We start from the raw sequence: 20,783 nt of genomic DNA on the forward strand, positions 1-20,783 counted from the left end.
CTGCCTGCTGTGAGCTTAATCGTCGTATCTGTTCCCAGAGGCACATTGTAGCAGCACACCTGTGCTTTCACAGCTTCAAAGGCTGTGCTGGAATATATGTTAAGTGCCCTGTTCCTGCTTCCTCCTGTGTTTCCAGCAATGCTGGTCTGAGGGGGGGGGGGGGGGGGGGCTGGCTGTCTGGCTACAGGGCCCCACACTTCAAGAAGGATGTGGATAAATTGGAGAGAGTCCAGCGAAGGGCAACAAAAATGATTAGGGGTCTGGAACACATGAGTTATGAGGAGAGGCTGAGGGAGCTGGGATTGTTTAGCCTGCAGAAGAGAAGAATGAGGGGGGATTTGATAGCTGCTTTCAACTACCTGAAAGGGGGTTCCAAAGAGGATGGCTCTAGACTGTTCTCAATGGTAGCAGATGACAGAACGAGGAGTAATGGTCTCAAGTTGCAGTGGGGGAGCTTTAGGTTGGATATTAGGAAAAACTTTTTCACTAAGAGGGTGGTGAAACACTGGAATGCGTTACCTAGGGAGGTGGTAGAATCTCCTTCCTTAGAGGTTTTTAAGGTCAGGCTTGACAAAGCCCTGGCTGGGATGATTTAACTGGGAATTGGTCCTGCTTCGAGCAGGGGGTTGGACTAGATGACCTTCTGGGGTCCCTTCCAACCCTTATATTCTATGATTCTATGATTCTATGATAATATGGCTTCATCATATTCACATGGTACACCCGCCAGTGGTGCGCCCGGTTCGACAGCTCCGCCACATAGTTTACCTCCTTGAGCTGCTTGACGACCTTGAAAGGGCCCTCCCAGGTGGCCTGTAGTTTGTTTTTCCTCATGGGGATGAGAATCATCACCTGATCCCCGGTGGCATAGGAATGGGCCCGCGCCATGCGGTCATACCAGACCTTCTGCTTCCTCTGGGCTCTGCCCAGATTCTCCCTGGCCAGGCCCATGAGCTCAGCAAGTCTTTCTCGGAAGGTCAAGACATATTCCACCACTGACTCCTCATCGGGAGTGGCCTTCCCCTTCCATTCATCTCTCATCAGGTCCAGGGGCCTGTCACGGAGTCCCCAGGCAATGCTCTGGAACTGCTCCCTATGAAGCCAGTCAGGGGTTGTCCCGTTGGTCCCCTCGAGCTGGGCAGTTGGTCCTGACGCCGGATGTTCCCCTTGGGAGGGGGTTCTCCATGTTCCCCCTTTGGGAAGTCCTAGGGTAACTCTCCCTCTGCATCATGGTGGGCCTGTTCCTTTCGGACTCCTCCCTGCCACCTCCTAACCAACTGTTCACAAACTCGTCGGCCAGCTGCCCTTTGCATCGCGGGGCCTCTGGCTTTTTGTCCACCAACCACAGCCTCAGGTCAGATGGGCACTGTTCATACAGTTGCTCCAGTACCACGAGATCAAGCAGGTCCTCCTTAGTTTGGGCCCCATCTGCCCACTTGTGGGCATACCCCTTCATCCAGAGGGCCAGTTCTAGATATGTGACCTAGGGGTTTTACGCTGACTCTGGAACCTTTTCCGGTACATCTCGGAAGTCAGACCAAACTCGTGTAGCAGGGCTTTTTTGAACAGTTTATAGTCCCCTGTCTCCGCCCCTTTCATTCAGCTGTACATACCCACGGCTTTGGGGTCTAGTAAGTGGGTGAGAAACTGGAATCTGTCTGCTGGGTCAACCCTGTGCAGCTCGCAGGTGTTCTCAAAGGCAATCAGGAAGTCATCTATGTCCTCCCACTCCTTACGCTGGGCCAGGAAGCACTTATCAAAGCTCCGTGCAGTCCTGGGTCCCCCATCACTCACCGCAGCCGGGGGCTCGCTGCTCCTCAGCCTGGCCAACTCCAGCTTGTGCTGTCTCTGCTTCTCTTGTTCTTCCGGCTCCTCCTTTAGTTTCTGCTGCCTCAGCTCTAGCTCTTTCAGTTTTATCTCCCTCTCCCATTCCAGCTGCCTCAGCTCCAGGGATGGGGACCTCCACTGGGAGGATCCCCTGCTGGCTGTGGGGTTCATGGTGCCCTCGGTATTCTCTGGGCTCCTCCCAGCCCTTCCCTGAGGCATAGGTAGGAGGGGTCCCAGGATGCCCTCGGCAGCCGTCTGACCACTCCCAGCTGGGACAGATACTGGTGCCTGCCCTGCATCTGCCGGGCTGCTTCCCTCAGAGACAGGGATCGGTTCATTCAAGCGATCCTCCTCCTCCAGCTGGGCAATCAGCTGTTCTTTGGTGCACTTCCCACTGCGCAGCCCCCTCTGCCTGCACAGCTCCACCAGGTCACTCTTAAGGCACTTCGCATACATCTTCCTGCTGGCCACTCCCGGGCCTGTGCACTCGCAGCTCCCCACGGTTTCCAGGAGGAACCCCTAGTGTGTCAGCCCTTCTCCAGGTCACTACCTCTCTCCCAGGGTCAAGCCGCAGACTCCTCCGCCCCGAGACTGCTCACCGCAGTTCTCAGGGGGACCTGCAACAGTCCTTCTCGCTGGTCTCACACTCCCAGGGGTTAAGCGTAGCTCCTCCGCCCCCCCGAAACCGCTCCTCTTCGACTCTTCATCACGCCTGGTCCCCATCAATCCTCCTTCGTTTTACTGCTCCCCAGTCACTTACTGCAGGAAGCGCCGTCCACAGGGTGCAGTAGATCCCACCTCTGCCACCAGTTGTCATGGAGTGCGGGAGAGTCGGGGCCCTGCACCCCCACTTCCTGCGATTCACCGTGACTCTCAGCCAGCCAGTAAAATGGAAGGTTTATTGGACGACAAGAATACAGTCCCATGTTAGGATATAGATATTCAGGCCTGTCTGTAAAGGCCCAGACTCTAAGAGTTTAGGTGTATTCTTATCATTTGGCTAGTTCTAGAGGTATAAAAGAAAAGAATCAAAATCACTGTCTTAGGCTAAGGCCTTTGGCTAAGCAGCAGAGGCAGCCATAAGCTGGGAAGTGAAAGGTCACCTCCTCACATTCCACACTAGTCACATTGACAGAAGGTCCTATTGGGCTATTAGGATACAATCCTGTCCTGATAGTGCCTATCGCCTCCAGAGAAAGGGAAGTGCCTAGAAGATGTAAAAGGAAACTTAGTTTGATAGCATCCTGTCTGGCAAGAACTCACTTATCCATAGCTGGGATGTGAAATCCTCATTTCTGTGTTGTTCTATCACTGTAGTCCCCATTTCCCCATTGTTTGTCTGTATAATCTCTGTCTGGTTCTGTGATTGTTTCTGTCTGCTGTATAATTAATTTTGCTGGGTGTAAACTAATTAAGGTGGTGGGATATAATTGGTTACATAATCATGTTACAATATGTTAGGAGTGATTAGTTCAGAACGCAAGTTTTACTACATAGTCTGCAGTCAATCAGGAAGTAAGGGGGGGGAATGGGAACAGGGAATGGGGGTGGGGAAATTGGAATCATGCTTTGCTAAGGGGGGGAATGGGAACAGGGACACAGGTGTAAGGCTCTGTGGTGTAAGAGCTGGGAAGGGGGACACTAAGGAAGGAAACTGGAGTCATGCTTGCTGGAAGTTCACCCCAATCAACATTGAATTGTTTGCACCTTTGGACTTCCGGTATTGTTGCTCTCTGTTCATTCGTAAAGGACCAGGGAAGTAAGCAGGTGAAGGAATAAGCCCCCTAACATCCCAAACAGAGCTTCTTGGTACAACCAGGACCCCTCAGACAGGTCCTTCTGGGGGGCAGGAAGCTTAGACCCCGGCCTTGGGGTTCTCTCCGTTTCCCCAGTCTACTCCCAACTCAAAACCCCCTCCACCCGTTTCCCCAGTCTACTCCCAACTCAAAACCCCCTCCAGTGGACTTCCACAGCCTTCCCCCGGCTCCTCCTCCAGCCTTTGTCCAGCTTCCCGGGCAAAAGGTGTCACCTGGCCCCAACCCCCCTCCTGGCTCAGGTGACAGGCTCAGGTATCGTCCCTCCAGTGAAGCCCCGCCCTGCTATCCCACCCCCAATGCAGACAGTCCCAGTAAACCTCCCCTGCGACATTCCCAGGTCAATCCGCCCCACTCCCTGCTCCGTCACACCTTCTTGTAGTGTGGGGCCCAAAACTGGACACAGTACTCCAGATGAGGCCTCACCAGTGTCGAATAGAGGGGAACGATCACGTCCCTCGATCTGCTCGCTATGCCCCTACTTATACAGCCCAAAATGCCGTTAGCCTTCTAGGTGCCCTGAGAACTCATGCTGCAGCCAGGGCTTGGCACAGACCTCCACCCCACAGTGCAGCCAGAGAGCCAGAGGCATCTTCCCCGGGAGCCAGCAGGGCAAGGAGGAACCCTGCGGAGGGCACCAGGCCCTGGCGGCTGTGACCAATACAGATCCCCGGGGCTCTTGAAACAAACACAAATGGGAGAGACAGAGCTGGATGCCAGGGTGCCAAGGTCCTTTTATCGCTCCATCACTGTCTGCCGCTATAGGCCTTGAGAGAATCCCCAGCTTTCTCTGTGCCTCAGTTTTCCCACCTGAACCTGACTGAGCTCCTGGCTGGGGAGCAGGGGAGCTTATGCAGTATGTTGAGCTCTCAGGTAGAAGGCAAGGCCAACACTGACCATGAGAGGACAGTGCCCCCAGCTGAGTCCCTGCCCCTCTCCCTGCAGCACAGTGCCCCCAGGGCCTTGGGGCCAGCACAGGCTGCAAGTGAGAGCCTCAGTTTCCCCTGTGTGAGGCACTGTTCCCCAGCAGGTGGGAAGGTCTGGGGGCTCTGGGGCAGGTGAAAACACAGGTGTGGATGGCGCCTGGCGGCCTCGGCCCTTAGGTCCCATCTCCATGCAGCTCTTGAGAAGAGAAGGGCAGATCCATGGCCAGGACGTGGACACCTGGCGACCAGCGACCCAGAGAGACGCAGATTCCCAGCCTCGCTGCAGGGCGCTGAGCCCCATCCCCCAGCTCGGGAGCAAAGACTGTGGCGGGGGAGCTCTAAGTGTGGGTTGTGGGGAGCAGTTGGAGGCACCCCGGGAATCTGACAAAGGAGATCAGATAGACGGGGGGACAGAGCTTGAACCCTGGGGGTCGCTGCAGCTGGGCTGGGCGCCGGCTGCCCAGAACGGACTCTGCTGGAACCTTCACTTCTCTGGGCAACCCCAGGGCTGCCTGTGCCGTGTGCCAGGCCAAGGATACACCCGCCTGTCTGCCCGCGCTGGCTGGGCGGAGGCCGAGCTCCGGAGTGAGAACTGCAGGCTGAGTGGGAGCAGCTGGTGGGGGCAGGCGGGGATCTGAGTGCTGGTGACCCTCACCCACCAGCCTTGCTGAGCCCGTCCCAGGGAGCTGCTCCCTCTCCCAGGCTCCTCGGCACTAGGACTCAAGCCAGGAGCTGTTCAACACAAGGGCATGGGAGCGGCACAGCGGCCAAGTGCCACATACTGGAATTGGCTCCTGGCCGGTTCCGGCACCACTCAGCACTTCGCCTGCCGTGGCGCAGACTGCAGGGCCGGGGACCAGCTCCGAGGGCCAGGGCCTAGGCAGTGAGCGGCTGTGCTACACTGATGCCCCCTGCCCTGGGCTCTCCCCCCAGCATGGCAGAGTCCCATGGCTGCCTGCCAGGAGGCACTGACAGTCCAAGGAGCCTGCCAGCCCCAGGGGTAGAATTCTGCAGCCGCTGCCTGCTCCCGGCTCTGCTCCTCGCATGCCTGGCACCAGACCAGCTCTGCATGCTGGCGTGCGTGCAGCCTGCTGCCATGGGTCCCCCGCTCTGCTCCCAAGGGGCCCTGGGGGGGACGGGCAGGGGGCAGCACTCACCACAAAGCAGAAGCCAATGGCCATCATCTTCAGCGTCCTGCGGCTGCTGTGCCCACTCAGGCCCCTTCTCTCCACCAGCTGCTGAGAGATCACGTCTCCGACTCCCACCAGGGACCCTGCGCAAAGCAGCCCCCAGTTGGGTCAGGAGCACGGACCCCTGCTGCCCTCCCCACCCCCTTCCCCAGTGCCCACAGCTGGGTCGGGAGCGCAGACCCCTGCTACCCCCCCGTGCCCCCTTCCCCAGTGCCCACAGCTGGGTCGGGAGCGCAGACCCCTGCTGCCCCCCCCAGTGCCCACAGCTGGGTCAGGCCCCTGGCCCATCCATCCCCGTGTCCCATCTCTGACAGTGGCAGCACCAGATGAGAAGCAGGTCTGCGAATCCCACAGTCACAGAGGTGGGATAATCTGACCCCCCCACACATCTGCTGCTGGTCTCTCAGGGTAGGGCTACATCACAGTAAACGACCAGCGGCACAACTGCGGCTGGCAGGTCAGCTGGCTCGGGCTGGAGCCCAAACATCTATTATAGCCCCACAGGCTGAGCCCTGGGAGCCCAAGCCCCCAAGCCAGCTGAGCGGGGCCAGGGGCGGGTCTCTTCCTGCAGTGTAGACACACCCACGTAGCATAAGCCTGAAGCAGGAGGTTTAGTCTCCTTGCCTGACGTTGTATCATTAACCATCACTCTGGATGTTTCTGTGACCCACAGAAAGGACCAGCCCCTTTCTGAATCCTGCTAATCTTCTTGACCTCAATGACTTGCTGTGGCAGTGAGTTCTACAGATCCCTCATTCAGCTCCTTTCCAAGGTAACAATCGCAATCTCATCACTCTCTCTGCACAGGACAGCTTTCCAGGTCTCCAAACTCCCTCCAGCTCTGCACTATCCTAGGTGAGATGGGGCCTGGCACTGTGCAGTGTCCAGATGGGCTGGCGCCTCTGGAGAATATTCTCCACCATCTCTACCCCATCCTTGTGCATCCGGACCTTGCAGTCGTGTTTCTGCCCAGAGCCGAGGTGCCCAGCACATGGCCCTGGCCTGGAGTTTGTGCAGAGCCTGGGAGATGAACGGCCAGTTGAAATGTTTCCCTCCATTACTCTGCATTTACCGACACTGAATTTCATTCGCTGGTGTATGGCTCAGTCCCCTAGCTTGGTTCAATCCCGCTCAGGGCCTTGCAGGCCTCTCTGGTCCTGACAAACCACGAGCTGCCCCTTCCCAGATCATTAACCACCACACGACCCGCGATGGGATCCAGTCCACCCCATGCTGTCAGCCTTCAGCCACAATGAACACTGGCCGTTTCACTGTCTCCTAGCCAGGCTCTGCTCTGTGACAGCCCTTGGCTTCTCGCCCCCTGGATACCTCAGGAGCCTCTACAGCGGGCCCTTGTCCAAGTTTGAAAGGCTGACGTGATCCTGTCAACCAGTTCTCCTTTATCCCGACGCTACTGACACGCCGGGGGGCACGAAGCAGCAATCATGGCGGGCCCCTGTCAGTACCTGGCCTGGGTAGGGAAGCGAATGATCCAGCCAACGGGCCCGATTTGGGGATGAATCCTGCTCACACGCCACCTGAGGCACGCTGGGCGTACGCTAAGACTGCATGTCCAGAAGCGGAGTGGGTGGAGCCTCTCAGACCCTGATCTTTTGAGGGGTTGCTGCTCTGTTTTACTGATCGTTTCAACAGCTCCCCGGGCTCACCCCGGAGCCTTTTTCAGTACAGGTACAACACTGGCTCCTCTCCAGGGCTCTGCAACAGAGCTGCGTTTAACGAGCATTTGGATAATTCTGCTAGCCACTCGTCCACCCCACACCTCAGCCCTGGGGAATGGAGCAGACAGGCCTGGCCCCTTCTCCTGACCCCTCATTCTCTGACAGCGCCTCGTCTTTCCTACCAGAACGGAGCAGCTCTGGGACCAGGATGTCCCCCCAGCCAGACTAATGCAAAGAAATCATCTAGCTTCTCAGCAACTGCCTTCCCTGCTAGCCTGCTCCCTGCAGCCCCAGCCCGCCAGCGCCCCAGCCTGGCTCTGGGCTGGCGTCCTGCGGCTGAAGACCTTTTCCCAAAGAGGCCTCTGTACCAGATGACTAAAGGGTAGCTAACGTAATGCTGATATTTACAAAAGCTCTCCAGAGGCGACCCTGACAATTACAGGCCAGTAAAGCTAACTTCAGAACTGGGCAAAATGGTTGGAACACAGTAAAGAACAGATTATCAGACACACAGATGGACATGATTTGTTGGGGAAGAGTCAACCCAGCTTTTGTAAAGGGAAATCCTGCCTCACCAGTCTATTAGAATTCTGTGAGGGGGGTCAACAAGCCTGTGGACAAGGGGGATCCAGTGGATAACTTGGACTTTCAGAAGGCCTTTGACAAGGTCCCTCACCAGAGGCAAAGTAAACTGTTATGAGATAAGAGGGAAGGTCCTCTCCTGGATCAGTAACTGGTTAAAAGACAGGAAACAAAAGGTAGGAATTAATGGTCTGTTTTCACAGTGGAGAAAGGTAAAAAGCAGGGTCCCCCAGGGCTCTGTATTGGGACCAGTGCTGTTCAACATATTCATAAACGTTCTGGAAAAGTGGGTAGGCAGTGAGGGGGCAAAATTTGCAGATGATACAAAACTACTCAAGATAGTTACTTCCCGCAGACTGTGAAGAGCTACAAAGGGATCTCACAAAACTGGGTCACTGGGCAAGAAATAGCATGTGAAATTCAATGTTGATAAATGCAAAGTAATGCACATTAGAAATGTCACAGAGTGTGGGGGAGTCAGGGCCCTGCACCCCTCTTCCTGGGATTCACCGTGACTCTCAGCCAGCCAGTAAAATGGATGACAGGAACACAGTCCCAAACAAATTTTGTAGGTACAACCGGGACCCCTCAGTCAAGTCCTTCTGGAGGGCAGGGAGCTTAGACCCCAGCCTTGGGGTTCCCTGAGTTTCACCAGCCAGTCCAAACTGAAAACAAACCCCCTCCAGCAGCCTCTCTCCCTCTCCCCCCAGCTCCTCCTCAAGCCTTTGTCCAGTTTCCCCGGCAAAGTTGTCACCTGGCCCCAGCCCCCTCCTGGCTCAGGTTAGTCCCTCAAGTCAAGTCACCCCCTGCTATCCCATCCCCAATGCAGACAGTTCCAGTAAACCTCCCCTGCAACATTCCCAGGTCAAGCCGCCCCACTCCCTGCTGCGTCACAAGAAAACATAATCCCAACTAGACATATATAATGACGGGGTCTAAATTAGCTGTTTCCAATCAAGAAAGATCTTGAAGTCACTGTGGATAGTTCTCTGAAAACATCCACTCAATGTGCAGCAGCAGCCAAAAAAAATCCCCAAAAAAACCTAACAAAACATTAGGAACCATTATCGATAATAAGACAGAAAATATGTTGCCACTATGTAAGTCCCTGGGACGCCCACACCGGGAATGCTGCACGCAGACGTGATCGCCGCATCTCATAAAAGAGATATTGGAATTGGAAAAGGTTCAGAGAAGGGCAATAAAATGATTAGGGGATGGAACAGCTGCCATATGAGGAGAGATTAATAAGACTGGGACTGTTCAGCCTGGCAAACAGACGACTAAGGGGGGGATATGACAGAGGTCTATAAAATCATGACGGGGGTGGAGAAAGTAACTAAGGAAGTGTGATTTACTCCTCACACCATAAGAACTAGGGGTCACCTAGTGAAATTACTAGGCAGCAGGTTTAAAACGAACACAAGGAAGTATTTCTCCACACAATGCACAGTCAACCTGTGGAACTCCCTGCCAGAAGATGTTGTGAAGGCCAAGACTATAATAGGGTTCAAAAAAGAACTAGATAAGTTCATGGAGGATAGGTCCATCGATGGCTATTAGCCAGGATGGGCAGGGATGGTGTCCCTAGCCTCTGTTTGCTAGGAGCTGAGAATGGGCGACAGGGGACGGATCACTTGGTGATTCCCTGTTCTGTTCATTCCCTCTGGGGCACCTGGCATGGGCCACTGTCGGAAGACAGGACACTGGGCTGGATGGACCTTTGGTCTGACCCAGTCTGGTCGTTCTTATGTTCACAGACCCTGTAGTGCCACGCTGGGGCAGTGGGCCAGCACTGACTGCTGGGGAGAGCACTCCCTGCTGAGACCCCGCTGCTCCCTGCAGTGCAGTAACCCACAGCATGAGGAAGCAAGTGCAATCAACATCCACACACGCGTTGGCCCGCTCTGCAGCGAGCACTGCCCATGCACCGTGAGGCCAGCAGAGCAAAGCAGCCCTTGGGGGCCAGAGCAGGGCTGCTAGTCACAAGGGCTGCCGGGTGGCTCTTGGATGTTGCCCATGTTCCTTTAACACCAGATCCAGGCTCAGGGTCCCAGCGGCTGCGCATACAGCACCCTCCAAGCTCTGCCTGGCGGTCACCCCAGCACGTCATGGGCAGATCAAAGGCAAACCGTAGCAAGCCCTGCCGCCCCCCAGAGGGGACGAGGGACAGACGTGTGTGTCCGCAAGGCTGGAGGCTCCTGGCGCTCAGGCTAACGGCCATACAGGCATTGTTGGACCCAGGCCAGGGGGCTTTTATCGCCGTGCCAAAGTACCCCAAGAGCGGCCGGGGGCTCCTGGCTCAAGCCCAGTGGGTGATGACTCCACCTTCAAAGCCGTGGAGCAGCCCTGGAAGGCCTGAGCCAGCGAGGGCTCATTCGTGGCTCAAACACAGCGTGGGAGCACACCTCTGCTGGGGATGTGCCAGGCCGGAGGCAGCTCTGGCCCCAGACTGCGCAGGTCCCCAGCCTGACTTTGAGGGGGAGCGCTGGTGTTCTCAGGGCCCGCTCTCAGCGCCCCGCTGTGCTCCCCTCCTGCCTGCTGACCCTACAGCAGCCCATGCGCCAACTCCAGCCATAGGCCTGAGCAGCAGCCAGCAGCCTGCGGGTCCCACTCGGGAGTACCCCAAGGGCATGAGCTGGTGGGCAGACCCTGCCCCCTCCCTGCCGTAGCCCCGAGTGCCCAGGTTCCGGAGCCCCTGGGGCCACGCTGCCCGGGCTCTGCCGCAGCCTCTGCTGATGTCAGACCGTGCGTCTCCTCTCGCTCAGCTGGCACCGGCTCGCTGAGCTGGGCCAACTGCCCTGCGGGCCCGGAAGAGCCTGCGGCGTCATTTGGCTTCCAAAACCTGAGCCTCTAAAAGAGGTCACTGCCTTTGGCAGCTCGGGACAGGCTCCTTTCCCAGAACTGCTGCTTCTTTCACACCGTCTGCGGCTCGGGCCTGTGCCACGCGGGGAGCGGGCTCCCATTGGCACCATGCGGTTAGTGCCCAGCCCCGAGCCCCGGTCCAGCTGCTGAGGCCTGCGGATTGGTGCTAGGGGCGTGGAGAGCGGCAGATAGGACCCCGGTCCCACGAGTGGGGCCTTAGTGCTCCGTGCAGGCTCCCCAGGGGCTCAGATGGCCAGGCCTGAGGTGGCCTGGCTCAGGCAGCCGCTCCAGGGAGGCTCCCGGCACCAGCCCCACTAACCCAGGGGTTCGGCTCACCCATTCTGTTCTGCCAAAGCAGGAGACTGCCCGGAGAACAGCCCGGAGAGGCACACCCCGCCGCACCAGCAGCAATTGGCACCTGGGGAACAGCTGGGGCAGATGTTTCCTGCCCCTCCCCGCGAAGGACCAGCAAGCCCTCAGCCAGCCGGGCTCTGGCTTTCCTGTGGGCCCTGGAGTAGGCAGAGCAGCCCTTAGCTTCCAGAGAAAGCCACAGGCTCCCTCCAAAGCCTTGTGACATGTGGAGCCAGGGCCCCAGCCGGGGCTGGGGCAGATGGTGGGGAGACAGCCTGCACTGCTGCAGACCTGGGGCCAGGAGCTCGGCTCTGGGCTCCGGCCTCCAGCAGAACCACCCCTTCCCTAGCCCTCCTGGAGCCCCACTGCTCGAGGAGAGACACGCTGGGACTCTGGCAGCCTGGCTGGCTCAAGAATCAGGACGTGTGGAAGGGGACTGGGGAAAGGCCGGCCAGCGGAAGCCTCTCTCACCCTTGTCCCCTGGGCATGGCCCAGAATGAGCCACTCCCGGCCTCGGTGCCTTGTGGCCAGAACCCCAACACAAGGGGGCAGCACAGTGCCCGGCCAGGCCAGCCCAGGACGTGGGGTCCCGGTGCCAGCCCAGGACGTGGGGTCCCGGTGCCAGACCAGCCCTGCACATGGGGTCCCAGTGCCAGCCTGGCCCAGGACATGGGGTCATGGTGCTGTCCCCAGCCCCAGGACAAAGCCGTGTGTCACTGATCTGCTGGGGCTGGTCTATGCCCAGACTGTGACCAATCCCTTGGGAGCAACCCCTTTGGGCTTCCTCCCCACTTCCACAGGGGCAGGCCCACGGCCTCCGTGATGCCGAGACTGGGCCTTCAGCCCCAGCAACCCCAGTTTGTCTGTGCGGCCCCTGCAGGAGCTTTTCCCGTGCCCCATCCAGGTGCTCCCGGGGTGGATCTGCAGTGACCTGGCCCCTTGGCCAAACACGGGAACCATGGATCAGCCACTGCCTACCGTGTCTGCCAGCCCCTAGCCCTGAGAGGCCAAGGCGGAACCGTGGGCCAGCCCAGGCAAGCCAGCGCGAGGAGCCAGCCGAGCTGCTGTAGGAACCATCTTGCCTCAGTCTCTGTGTATCAGACGGAGGTGAGAACTGCTGTGTCTCTGAGGCCAGATGGGGGCCCTGCTCCCAGGTGGAGTCTGCGCTGTGCCCAGCCCGATGGGGGCCCCACTTCCGGGTCGGGCACTGGGTTGGCTGCCCCATCCCACGAGCTGTGGCTCTGACGCAGACCCCTGAGGAGGGGAGCAGCAAAGGTTGAGGCCCTAGGGACCCTTGCAGCCCCTGCCCAGGACTCTCAGGCCAGCCCCCAGCGACACGCAGGCTCTGCAGATGCACTGGGGACTGCACATCACTCGCCCGCCTGAGCCAGCCTGGCACACAAGTAAGGGAGACGCGGTGCCGGTGCATGGACGAGGGATGAGCTGGGCGTGTGTCACGGAGTTCCTGGGCGATGCTCTGGAACTGCTCCCCATGAAGTCAGTCAGGACTCTGGGGTAGTCGCCTTTCTGTGAGCAGCCTGTCTTCAGGACACACAGCTCACACAGCTTCCACCTTCCTGGGTCTGACCTCGGAGCATTCAGCATCCTCTGCCTCTCCGTGCGCTTCCCACAGCGAGTCCGCTCAGGCGGTGCTCCTGGGGAAGCCAGAGGGTCCTGCACCCCAACTTCGCAGTCAGACGTGACTCTCAGCCAGCCAGTAAAACAGGTTTATTAGACGACAGGAACATGGTCTAAAACAGAGCTTGCAGGTGCAGAGAACGGGACCCCTCAGCTGGGTCCATTTTGGGGGGCAGTGAGCCAGACAACCACGTCTGCACTTCACTCCATGTCCCAGCCAGCCCCAAACTGAAACTCCCTCCAGCCCCTCCTCCTCTGGGCTTTGTTCCTTTCCCGGGCCAGGTGGTCACCTGATTCCTTTGTTCTCCAACCCTTCAGCTCTCACCTTGCAGGGGGGGAAGGGCCCAGGCCATCAGTTGCCAGGAAACAGGGTGTCGGCCATTCTCTGTGTCCAGACTCCTGCACACACATGCCCTCTAGGGCTCTGCAATGATCATACACCCTTACCCCACCCCCTAGATACTTAAGAACTGCCTGGGGGAAACTGAGGCACCCCCACACTATTCAGAGGAAACATTAAGAACAGTCCCACTTCGTCACATCTCTCCCCCCTTCGAGATCGAACTGAGCGGGGTCACTTTAGCCGGTGACCTGGGGAAGTTCGAAGCCACCAACATTCCCATGGATGCCCCAGCATCTCTCCCATTCCTTGGTAGGAGTTACACCAGGCCCTTCCAGTTTCACGCCCTCCCTTAGGTCAGGGGTGGTCGATAGCACTTGCAGGCCGCATGTGGGAAGGTTTATGCAGCCCATGCCCTTTGGCCACCCCAAGAATGTCTCCCCATTGACCATCACCTTCTGCTCCCACTGGAGGTCCGAGGGGCCTGGCCCCAGGAAACTCCACACAGACATATAGGTTGGGGTCAGGAGTGGGAGCCTGTCCACATCCCCAACCATCTGGCTGACGGAGTCTATGGCCTTGGGACCCAGCAAGGGAGCTAGACACCGGGGCTTTTCCGCAGGGTCCCCTTGGTTCAAATCGCCAGCCTGCTCAAAGGCAGTGAGGTGGGCATCCAAACCCCCCCCCTTAACCAGGGGCAGCAATTTAGTCTCGAGGTTCCCTGCGGAACTGGCCCCCCGGGGTCTATCCCCACTCACCCCTGAGGGGTCCCCTAGGCCTCTCCGCTCCCCCACCGCCAGTTCATGCTGCTGCTGCTTCTGCAGCTCTTTCTCGGGCTCTCGCTGTCTCTCACAGTCCTCTTGCTCTCTCAGACTCAGCTCCAATCCCGTCCGTCTCGATCCCCCGATGGGGAACCCGATCGTGAAGACCCTCGTCTGGTCGGGGACAGGAGTCTTGGCGATGCCTGGCTCCTGCTTCAGCTGCTCCCAGATCCTGCTATAGCCCCAGTTGGGGTCAGGAATCTGTTCCTTAGAGCGGTCATCCTCCTCCAGCTGCACGATTAACTCTGCTTTGGTGAACTTTCCAACGCTCAACCCTCTCTTTCTGCACAGGGTTACAATGTCCTTCTTAAGGAGACAGTGACAGGCCATCACTCCGCTCCTCCCAAGTTGTTGTGGACTCACAGGCCCGTGTGTTCTCAGCTCCCCACGGTTTCCAGGGAGAACCCCTAGTGTGCCAGCCCTTCTCGAGGTCACCACCTCTTTGCCAGGGTCGAGCTGCAGACTCCTCCGCCCCTTGGACTGCTCGCTGCAATCCCCAGGGGAACCCTGTTACTGCACAGTCCTTCTCGCTGGTCACACACTCCCAGGGGTTAACCGCCCCCCGAAACCGCTCCTCTCTGAGCCTTCAGCAGGCCTGGTCCTCGGCAATCCCCCTTCGTGTTACTGCTCCCCAGTCACTTACTGCAGGAAGCACCATCCACGGGGTGCAGTACATCCCACCGCTGCCACCAGTTGTCACGGAGTTCCTGGGCGATGCTCTGGAACTGCTCCCCATGAAGTCAGTCAGGACTCTGGGGTAGTCGCCTTTCTGTGAGCAGCCTGTCTTCAGGACACACAGCTCACACAGCTTCCACCTTCCTGGGTCTGACCTCGGAGCATTCAGCATCCTCTGCCTCTCCGTGCGCTTCCCACAGCGAGTCCGCTCAGGCGGTGCTCCTGGGGAAGCCAGAGGGTCCTGCACCCCAACTTCGCAGTCAGACGTGACTCTCAGCCAGCCAGTAAAACAGAAGGTTTATTAGACGACAGGAACATGGTCTAAAACAGAGCTTGCAGGTGCAGAGAACGGGACCCCTCAGCTGGGTCCATTTTGGGGGGCAGTGAGCCAGACAACCACGTCTGCACTTCACTCCATGTCCCAGCCAGCCCCAAACTGAAACTCCCTCCAGCCCCTCCTCCTCTGGGCTTTGTTCCTTTCCCGGGCCAGGTGGTCACCTGATTCCTTTGTTCTCCAACCCTTCAGCTCTCACCTTGCAGGGGGGGAAGGGCCCAGGCCATCAGTTGCCAGGAAACAGGGTGTCGGCCATTCTCTGTGTCCAGACTCCTGCACACACATGCCCTCTAGGGCTCTGCAATGATCATACACCCTTACTCCACCCCCTAGATACTTAAGAACTGCCTGGGGGAAACTGAGGCACCCCCACACTATTCAGAGGAAACATTAAGAACAGTCCCACTTCGTCACAGCGTGCCGTGGGCGACAGGGAAGCTGGTCCCCCGCGGGTGATGCTAAGGGGAGCAGCCAGACTTGTGTGTGTGTCCCTGAGGATGGCCGGAGTGGGAGGCCCAAGTCACAGGAGGGCTTGGGCTAGCAGATCCCACCTGGCTGCGTCTCCCTGGGCAGAGCTTCCGACAGCTCCTTTCCATCCCTCCATTGATAAATGTGCAGCCATTCAGCGCTGCCCTGGCAGGTTTCATTGATTCATTCCCTAGAGCAGCTGGGCCCCCTGCCCAGCCTGCGGGAGCCGGCCCGACTGGAGTGAGTGACAAAGCATCTCACCCCGCCAGCACCTGCCAAGTGTAATAGGATGAGCAGGTCCCTGTGCCAGGAAGCAGCCTGCGTCCCCGGGGAGATTAGATTAATCTTCCCCCGCGATGACTTCACTTGGGCAGCTGCCATCCCCGTTAGCGCTCGGGTCCGCTCCCCTCCCCAGGGGCTGGGCCATAACCCCGAGCGATGGCCCAGCCCCAGGAACTCGGGCCCAGCACACGGCCTGGAGGCGCAGCAGGCCGGCCTCTCATGGGCTGCGCACACCCCTGCTCAGGGCACCAGGCCACATACATGCGCTAGCAGCACGGATGCAGGCTGGGCCCAGCCTCACTCGAGCACTGCATGCCTGGCGCCAAACCCGTGGGGCCACGTGCCAGCCTGCGGCACCCCTGGGGGTCTCCTGAAGGGCAGTGCGGAGAGCAACCAGTGCTGCTCCCTGCCACATGGGAGCCCGACTGTGGGGGGCCAGGGCCCACAGGCACTGCAGCCTGCCCAGCACTTCCCCAGCTTCGGGCTGTCAGGCCGGGGCTCAGGGACCCCGGAAGCAATGGCCCTGGGGCAGCCCCACATGTCCAGACTGACCCAAGAGCTAGGACTCCCAGGGGCTTCTCGTGTGGCAGGATGGGCTAGCGAGACGGTTCAGGCCGTCGGCCACGGAGCTGGCTTCGGTGCCCTCCTTCCTACCCCAGCAGAGGGTGAGCCAGATGTACAGGGCCCAGCTGGCTGGCCGGGACAGGCTGGCTAGCTGGGGTAGGTGGGCAGGCTGGGGCTGGCTAGCTGGCTGAGCTTGCAGGCTGCTTTTCATCCTCGCCTTGGGACTTTGAAACAGGCCCAAGTCTAAGTAGGCGACAGTGTCTGGGGTTCCTGCGTGCCTCTCCAGTGGCTATTAATCCATAATTACACGATCCATTTACAAATTACACTCCTGCCTCCGAAGGCTCCCGTCCAAGGGCAGAGAGCAGCGTGGCTGCAGCCACAGGCCCCTGCTCTGCCCTCTGCCTGTGGGGCTCAGCAGAGAGCCCTGGGCCGAGGCTAGCCAGGAGCTGCTGCTGGTGCTGCGGGACACGCTGCTGTGCACGGAAGTGACCCTTTGCTGGGCGTGTCAACAGCCCCCAGGGCCGGGCAGAGCCATCGCCAGGGATTCCGCTTAAGATTACGGACAAAACCGGCCTGGCCCCACCCAGAAACCTGGCCGGAGATCTCTCCTCACCAGCACTGGGTCCTGTGAGACTGACAGCGGGACCACAGCCACCACAGCTCCCCTCCACCCCACAGCCCCCGGCCCACAGCCTCTGCCTCAGTTTCCCACCTTCCCGGGGACAAATGTCTCCTTAGCACCCCGCTGGCAGGGTCCTGTCTGCACGTGGCAAACTCCCGTAGGCCGCCAGTGCCTGGCCTCCACGCTCAGCAGGGAGGTTACAACAGCACAGCACACGACACCGGCAGTAACCGCTCCTCACCCCACAGCCCAGACGAGTGGATGTAACCCATCGCCCTGGCCCAACGAGCGTCTCTGCTAACGAGCTCTGCTCAGGAATTCTTTCCCGCAGTTCATCAGTAGATGGCAGCAGAGAGCTAATTGCGCCTACTGGCAGAAACCTAAGTGCCCCTTTGTCCCGTAGGCTTCCCCCACCTCCTCCCCTTTTCCCCTCTCTGCCCTCTCCCCTGTCTCTGCCGCTTCCCGCTCTGCCTCTAAAATCCTTCCAGGGCCACTCCCTGATGCAGCCGCCTCCTCCTCTGGCCGCCCGCATCACAGCCGCGGAACATGGCAGCGATGACCTTCCGGCCCCACTGCTCATCCCACCGCCCTGGGAGAGCCTGGCGGGTGTCCTTCCCCCGGCCGTTTTCTCATTCACCCCTCGGAGGCCCAACCCAGCTCTGCTCGGCAACGTTAGGGAGAGATGCTGTTAGCGACCGCAGGTGAAATGCTTACTGCTAGCTGCGGGGCAATCTTCTCCATGCTGTGCACACGGCTAGTGCTTGCCCTGGTCTCTCTGGCTAAACAGTCCCTTAGGTACTGCTGCCTGCTCGCTGTGACCCCATCCCCGGAGTGTCTGAGCACCTCACACGCACACCGCTCTAACGCCGCAGCACCCCTGCGAGGTGAGGAAGCCCAGGCCCCTCTTACGAGTAAGACGCAGTGAGCTGACGTCCCTTGTCCAAGGCCACATGGGGACTTTGTAGCAGAGCTGGAAACTGAACCCGTTTCTTCTGGGTCCCAGACAAGTCGGTGCTCTGTGCCCAGCCCCCTCGCCCTGCAGGACACCTGCCTGGGGCCATGACTCTGCAGGGTGTCAGCAGAGCGGGAAGTGCAGATGCAGCCTAGGAAAGGAACGAGCCAGGATCAGGGAATCTACCCGAGTCCAGCTGGGATGAACTAGGGAATCCTGAGTCTACTGAAGAGACCAAATCTCGTCCCGGACGCACCCCCCAACCCACTCTCCTTGGCTGGCCCCATACCATGACATGCCCTCCCTAGCCAGCCACATCCCCTGCCCTGCCCTCTCCAACCTGGCCTATCCAGCACCCCACGCCCACCATGTCTCCTCTCACATGGCTGGCACACCGCTTCCCCAGCGCTGCATCCCACTCCTCCCCTACCTCAGCCTGGCTGGCCTCCTCAGCATGCCACTCCCCCTCCCGTCTCCTCCTCCTGGCCTGACACTCCCCACCCGCCCCAGCCCGTCACTTCCCACCCGCCCTGGTCTGACCCCCCGGCCTGCTCCGGCCCACCACGCCCCATCCACCACTTCCCACCCACCCTTGTCCGACCCGCCTGGCCTGCCCCGGCCCACTGCTCCCCACCCGCCACTTCCCACGTGCCCTGGTCCGACCCACCTGCCCTGCCCCGGCCCACCGCCCCCCATCCACCACTTCCCACGCGCCCTGGTCCAACCCGCCTGCCCTGCCCTGGCCCACCGCTCCCCATCCACCACTTCCCACCCACCCTGGTCCAACCCGCCTGCCCTGCCCTGGCCCACCGCTCCCCATCCACCACTTCCCACCCACCCTGGTCCAACCCGCCTGCCCTGCCCTGGCCCACCGCCCCCCATCCACCACTTCCCACATGCCCTGGTCCAACCCGCCTGCCCTGCTCCAGCCCACCGCTCCCCATCCACCACATCCCATCCACCCTGGTCCGACCCGCCTGACCTGCCCCGGCCCACTGCTCCCCTACCCGGTCAGCCCGCCCTTCCCCACCCCCCCGGCCTGGCGAACACACTGCTCCCCACCACACACACAGGAGAAAAATAAACCAGGTAAAAAACAGCTGACCACAGTGGCAGCTGCATGGCATGGGAGATGGAGGGCGGGGAAGCACAGCCACCAGCAGAGACCAGCCAGAGTGGCCAGCACACCCATGAGCAGCTGAGGTCTCTTAGCCAGCTCACACTCGCTCACACCCTCAGGGTGTGCGTGTGTGTGTGTGTGTGTGTGTGTGTGAGCCCTCTGGGGCGCCTCACACTCAGGGTGTATGGGTGTGTGCATGTAGCCCTCTGGGGCGCCTCACGCTCAGGGTGTATGGGTGTGTGTGTGAGCCCTCTGGGGCGCCTCACACTCAGGGTGTATGGGTGTGTGTGTGAGCCCTCTGGGGCGCCTCACACTTAGGGTGTATGGGTGTGTGCATGTAGCCCTCTGGGGCACCTCACACTCAGGGTGTATGGGGGTGTGTGTGAGCCCTCTGGGGCGCCTCACACTCAGGGTGTATGGGTGTGTGTGTGAGCCCTCTGGGGCGCCTCACACTCAGGGTGTATGGGTGTGTGTGTGAGCCCTCTGGGGCGCCTCACACTCAGGGTGTATGGGTGTGTGCATGTAGCCCTCTGGGGTGCCTCACACTCAGGGTGTGTGGGTGTGTGTGTGAGCCCTCTGGGGTGCCTCACACTCAGGGTGTATGGGTGTGTGTGTGTGTGTGAGCCCTCTGGGGCACCTCACGCTCAGGGTGTATGGGTGTGTGCATGTAGCCCTCTGGGGCACCTCACACTCAGGGTGTACGGGTGTGTGTGTGAGCCCTCTGGGGCACCTCACACTCAGGGTGTATGGGTGTGTGTGTGAGCCCTCTGGGGCGCCTCACACTCAGGGTGTATGGGTGTGTGTGTGAGCCCTCTGGGGCGCCTCACACTCAGGGTGTATGGGTGTGTGCATGTAGCCCTCTGGGGTGCCTCACACTCAGGGTGTGTGGGTGTGTGTGTGAGCCCTCTGGGGTGCCTCACACTCAGGGTGTATGGGTGTGTGTGTGTGTGTGTGTGTGAGCCCTCTGGGGCGCCTCACACTCAGGGTGTATGGGTGTGTGCATGTAGCCCTCTGGGGCGCCTCACACTCGCTCGCTCGCACACACAGACCCCTCTCGACGAGCGTGGGTGCCCTCTGCAGCCACGGGCCAGTGGTCTGGGCCCTGCACTCCCCAGGCAGGCTGCTGGGGAACGTGGCGGGTGCTCTGGTGGCTGCCGTGCCCTCCCGAAGGAGCCAGGCTAACGGGCCCTACTGACAGCAGCAGCTCTCACACACATCCTGCCGCCTCCCAAAACAGCTGATGGCAGCGCAAGGGGTGGGTGGCAGAGCGTCCTTGAGGCCAAGGAGCCATTTGCGGGATTGCGCTGGGTAAACATGGCCCAGTGCCAGGCTCGCGCCAGGATTTATGCCACCTCCCCCCTCAGCAAACAACACGTCACCAACCCTTTTAGGCAGATTAAATCGCTGCATCCCAGGGAACAGCTGAGCAAAACCACCGCAGGGCAGCACTGCCAGGGGAGCCCAGCCTGCCCCCCAGGAACAGCCCCATGGGCCCCACACAGGCTGCACCTCTGCAGGGCACATGTGCCCGCCAGCCCCCGCCCCCAGCACATGGCATGGGGGTCTGGCTCATTGCTGGCTGACCGGTGCCCCCAGCCTGGGCACTTTGGCCAAACAAGCCTATGTGTGGTGGTGCATGGCAGGAGCCAGGGGCCAGCCCAGGTGCTGTCGGGGGGGATCTGGCTAGACCTGGGCAGAGCTCTTAGCACCTGCCGTACATAGCAGAATCC

The 20,783-nt window shown here is 59.7% G+C and overlaps 1 protein-coding gene across 5 annotated transcripts in view; it reads right to left on the reverse strand.

The window, feature by feature from the left end:
- Nucleotides 1–20,783, reverse strand: part of MPV17 (mitochondrial inner membrane protein MPV17) — a 56,815-nt gene that overhangs the window by 15,136 nt on the left and 20,896 nt on the right. For all 5 annotated transcript variants that reach the window (XM_075126255.1, XM_075126256.1, XM_075126254.1 and 2 more), the window contains exon 3: nucleotides 5,725–5,840. In XM_075126255.1, the coding sequence (XP_074982356.1) occupies nucleotides 5,725–5,840 (116 nt within the window). The remainder of the gene's footprint in view (nucleotides 1–5,724; nucleotides 5,841–20,783) is intronic.

The sequence above is a fragment of the Caretta caretta genome, chromosome 3 (genome assembly GCF_965140235.1).
Source record: "Caretta caretta isolate rCarCar2 chromosome 3, rCarCar1.hap1, whole genome shotgun sequence".
Taxonomy (NCBI): domain Eukaryota; kingdom Metazoa; phylum Chordata; order Testudines; family Cheloniidae; genus Caretta; species Caretta caretta.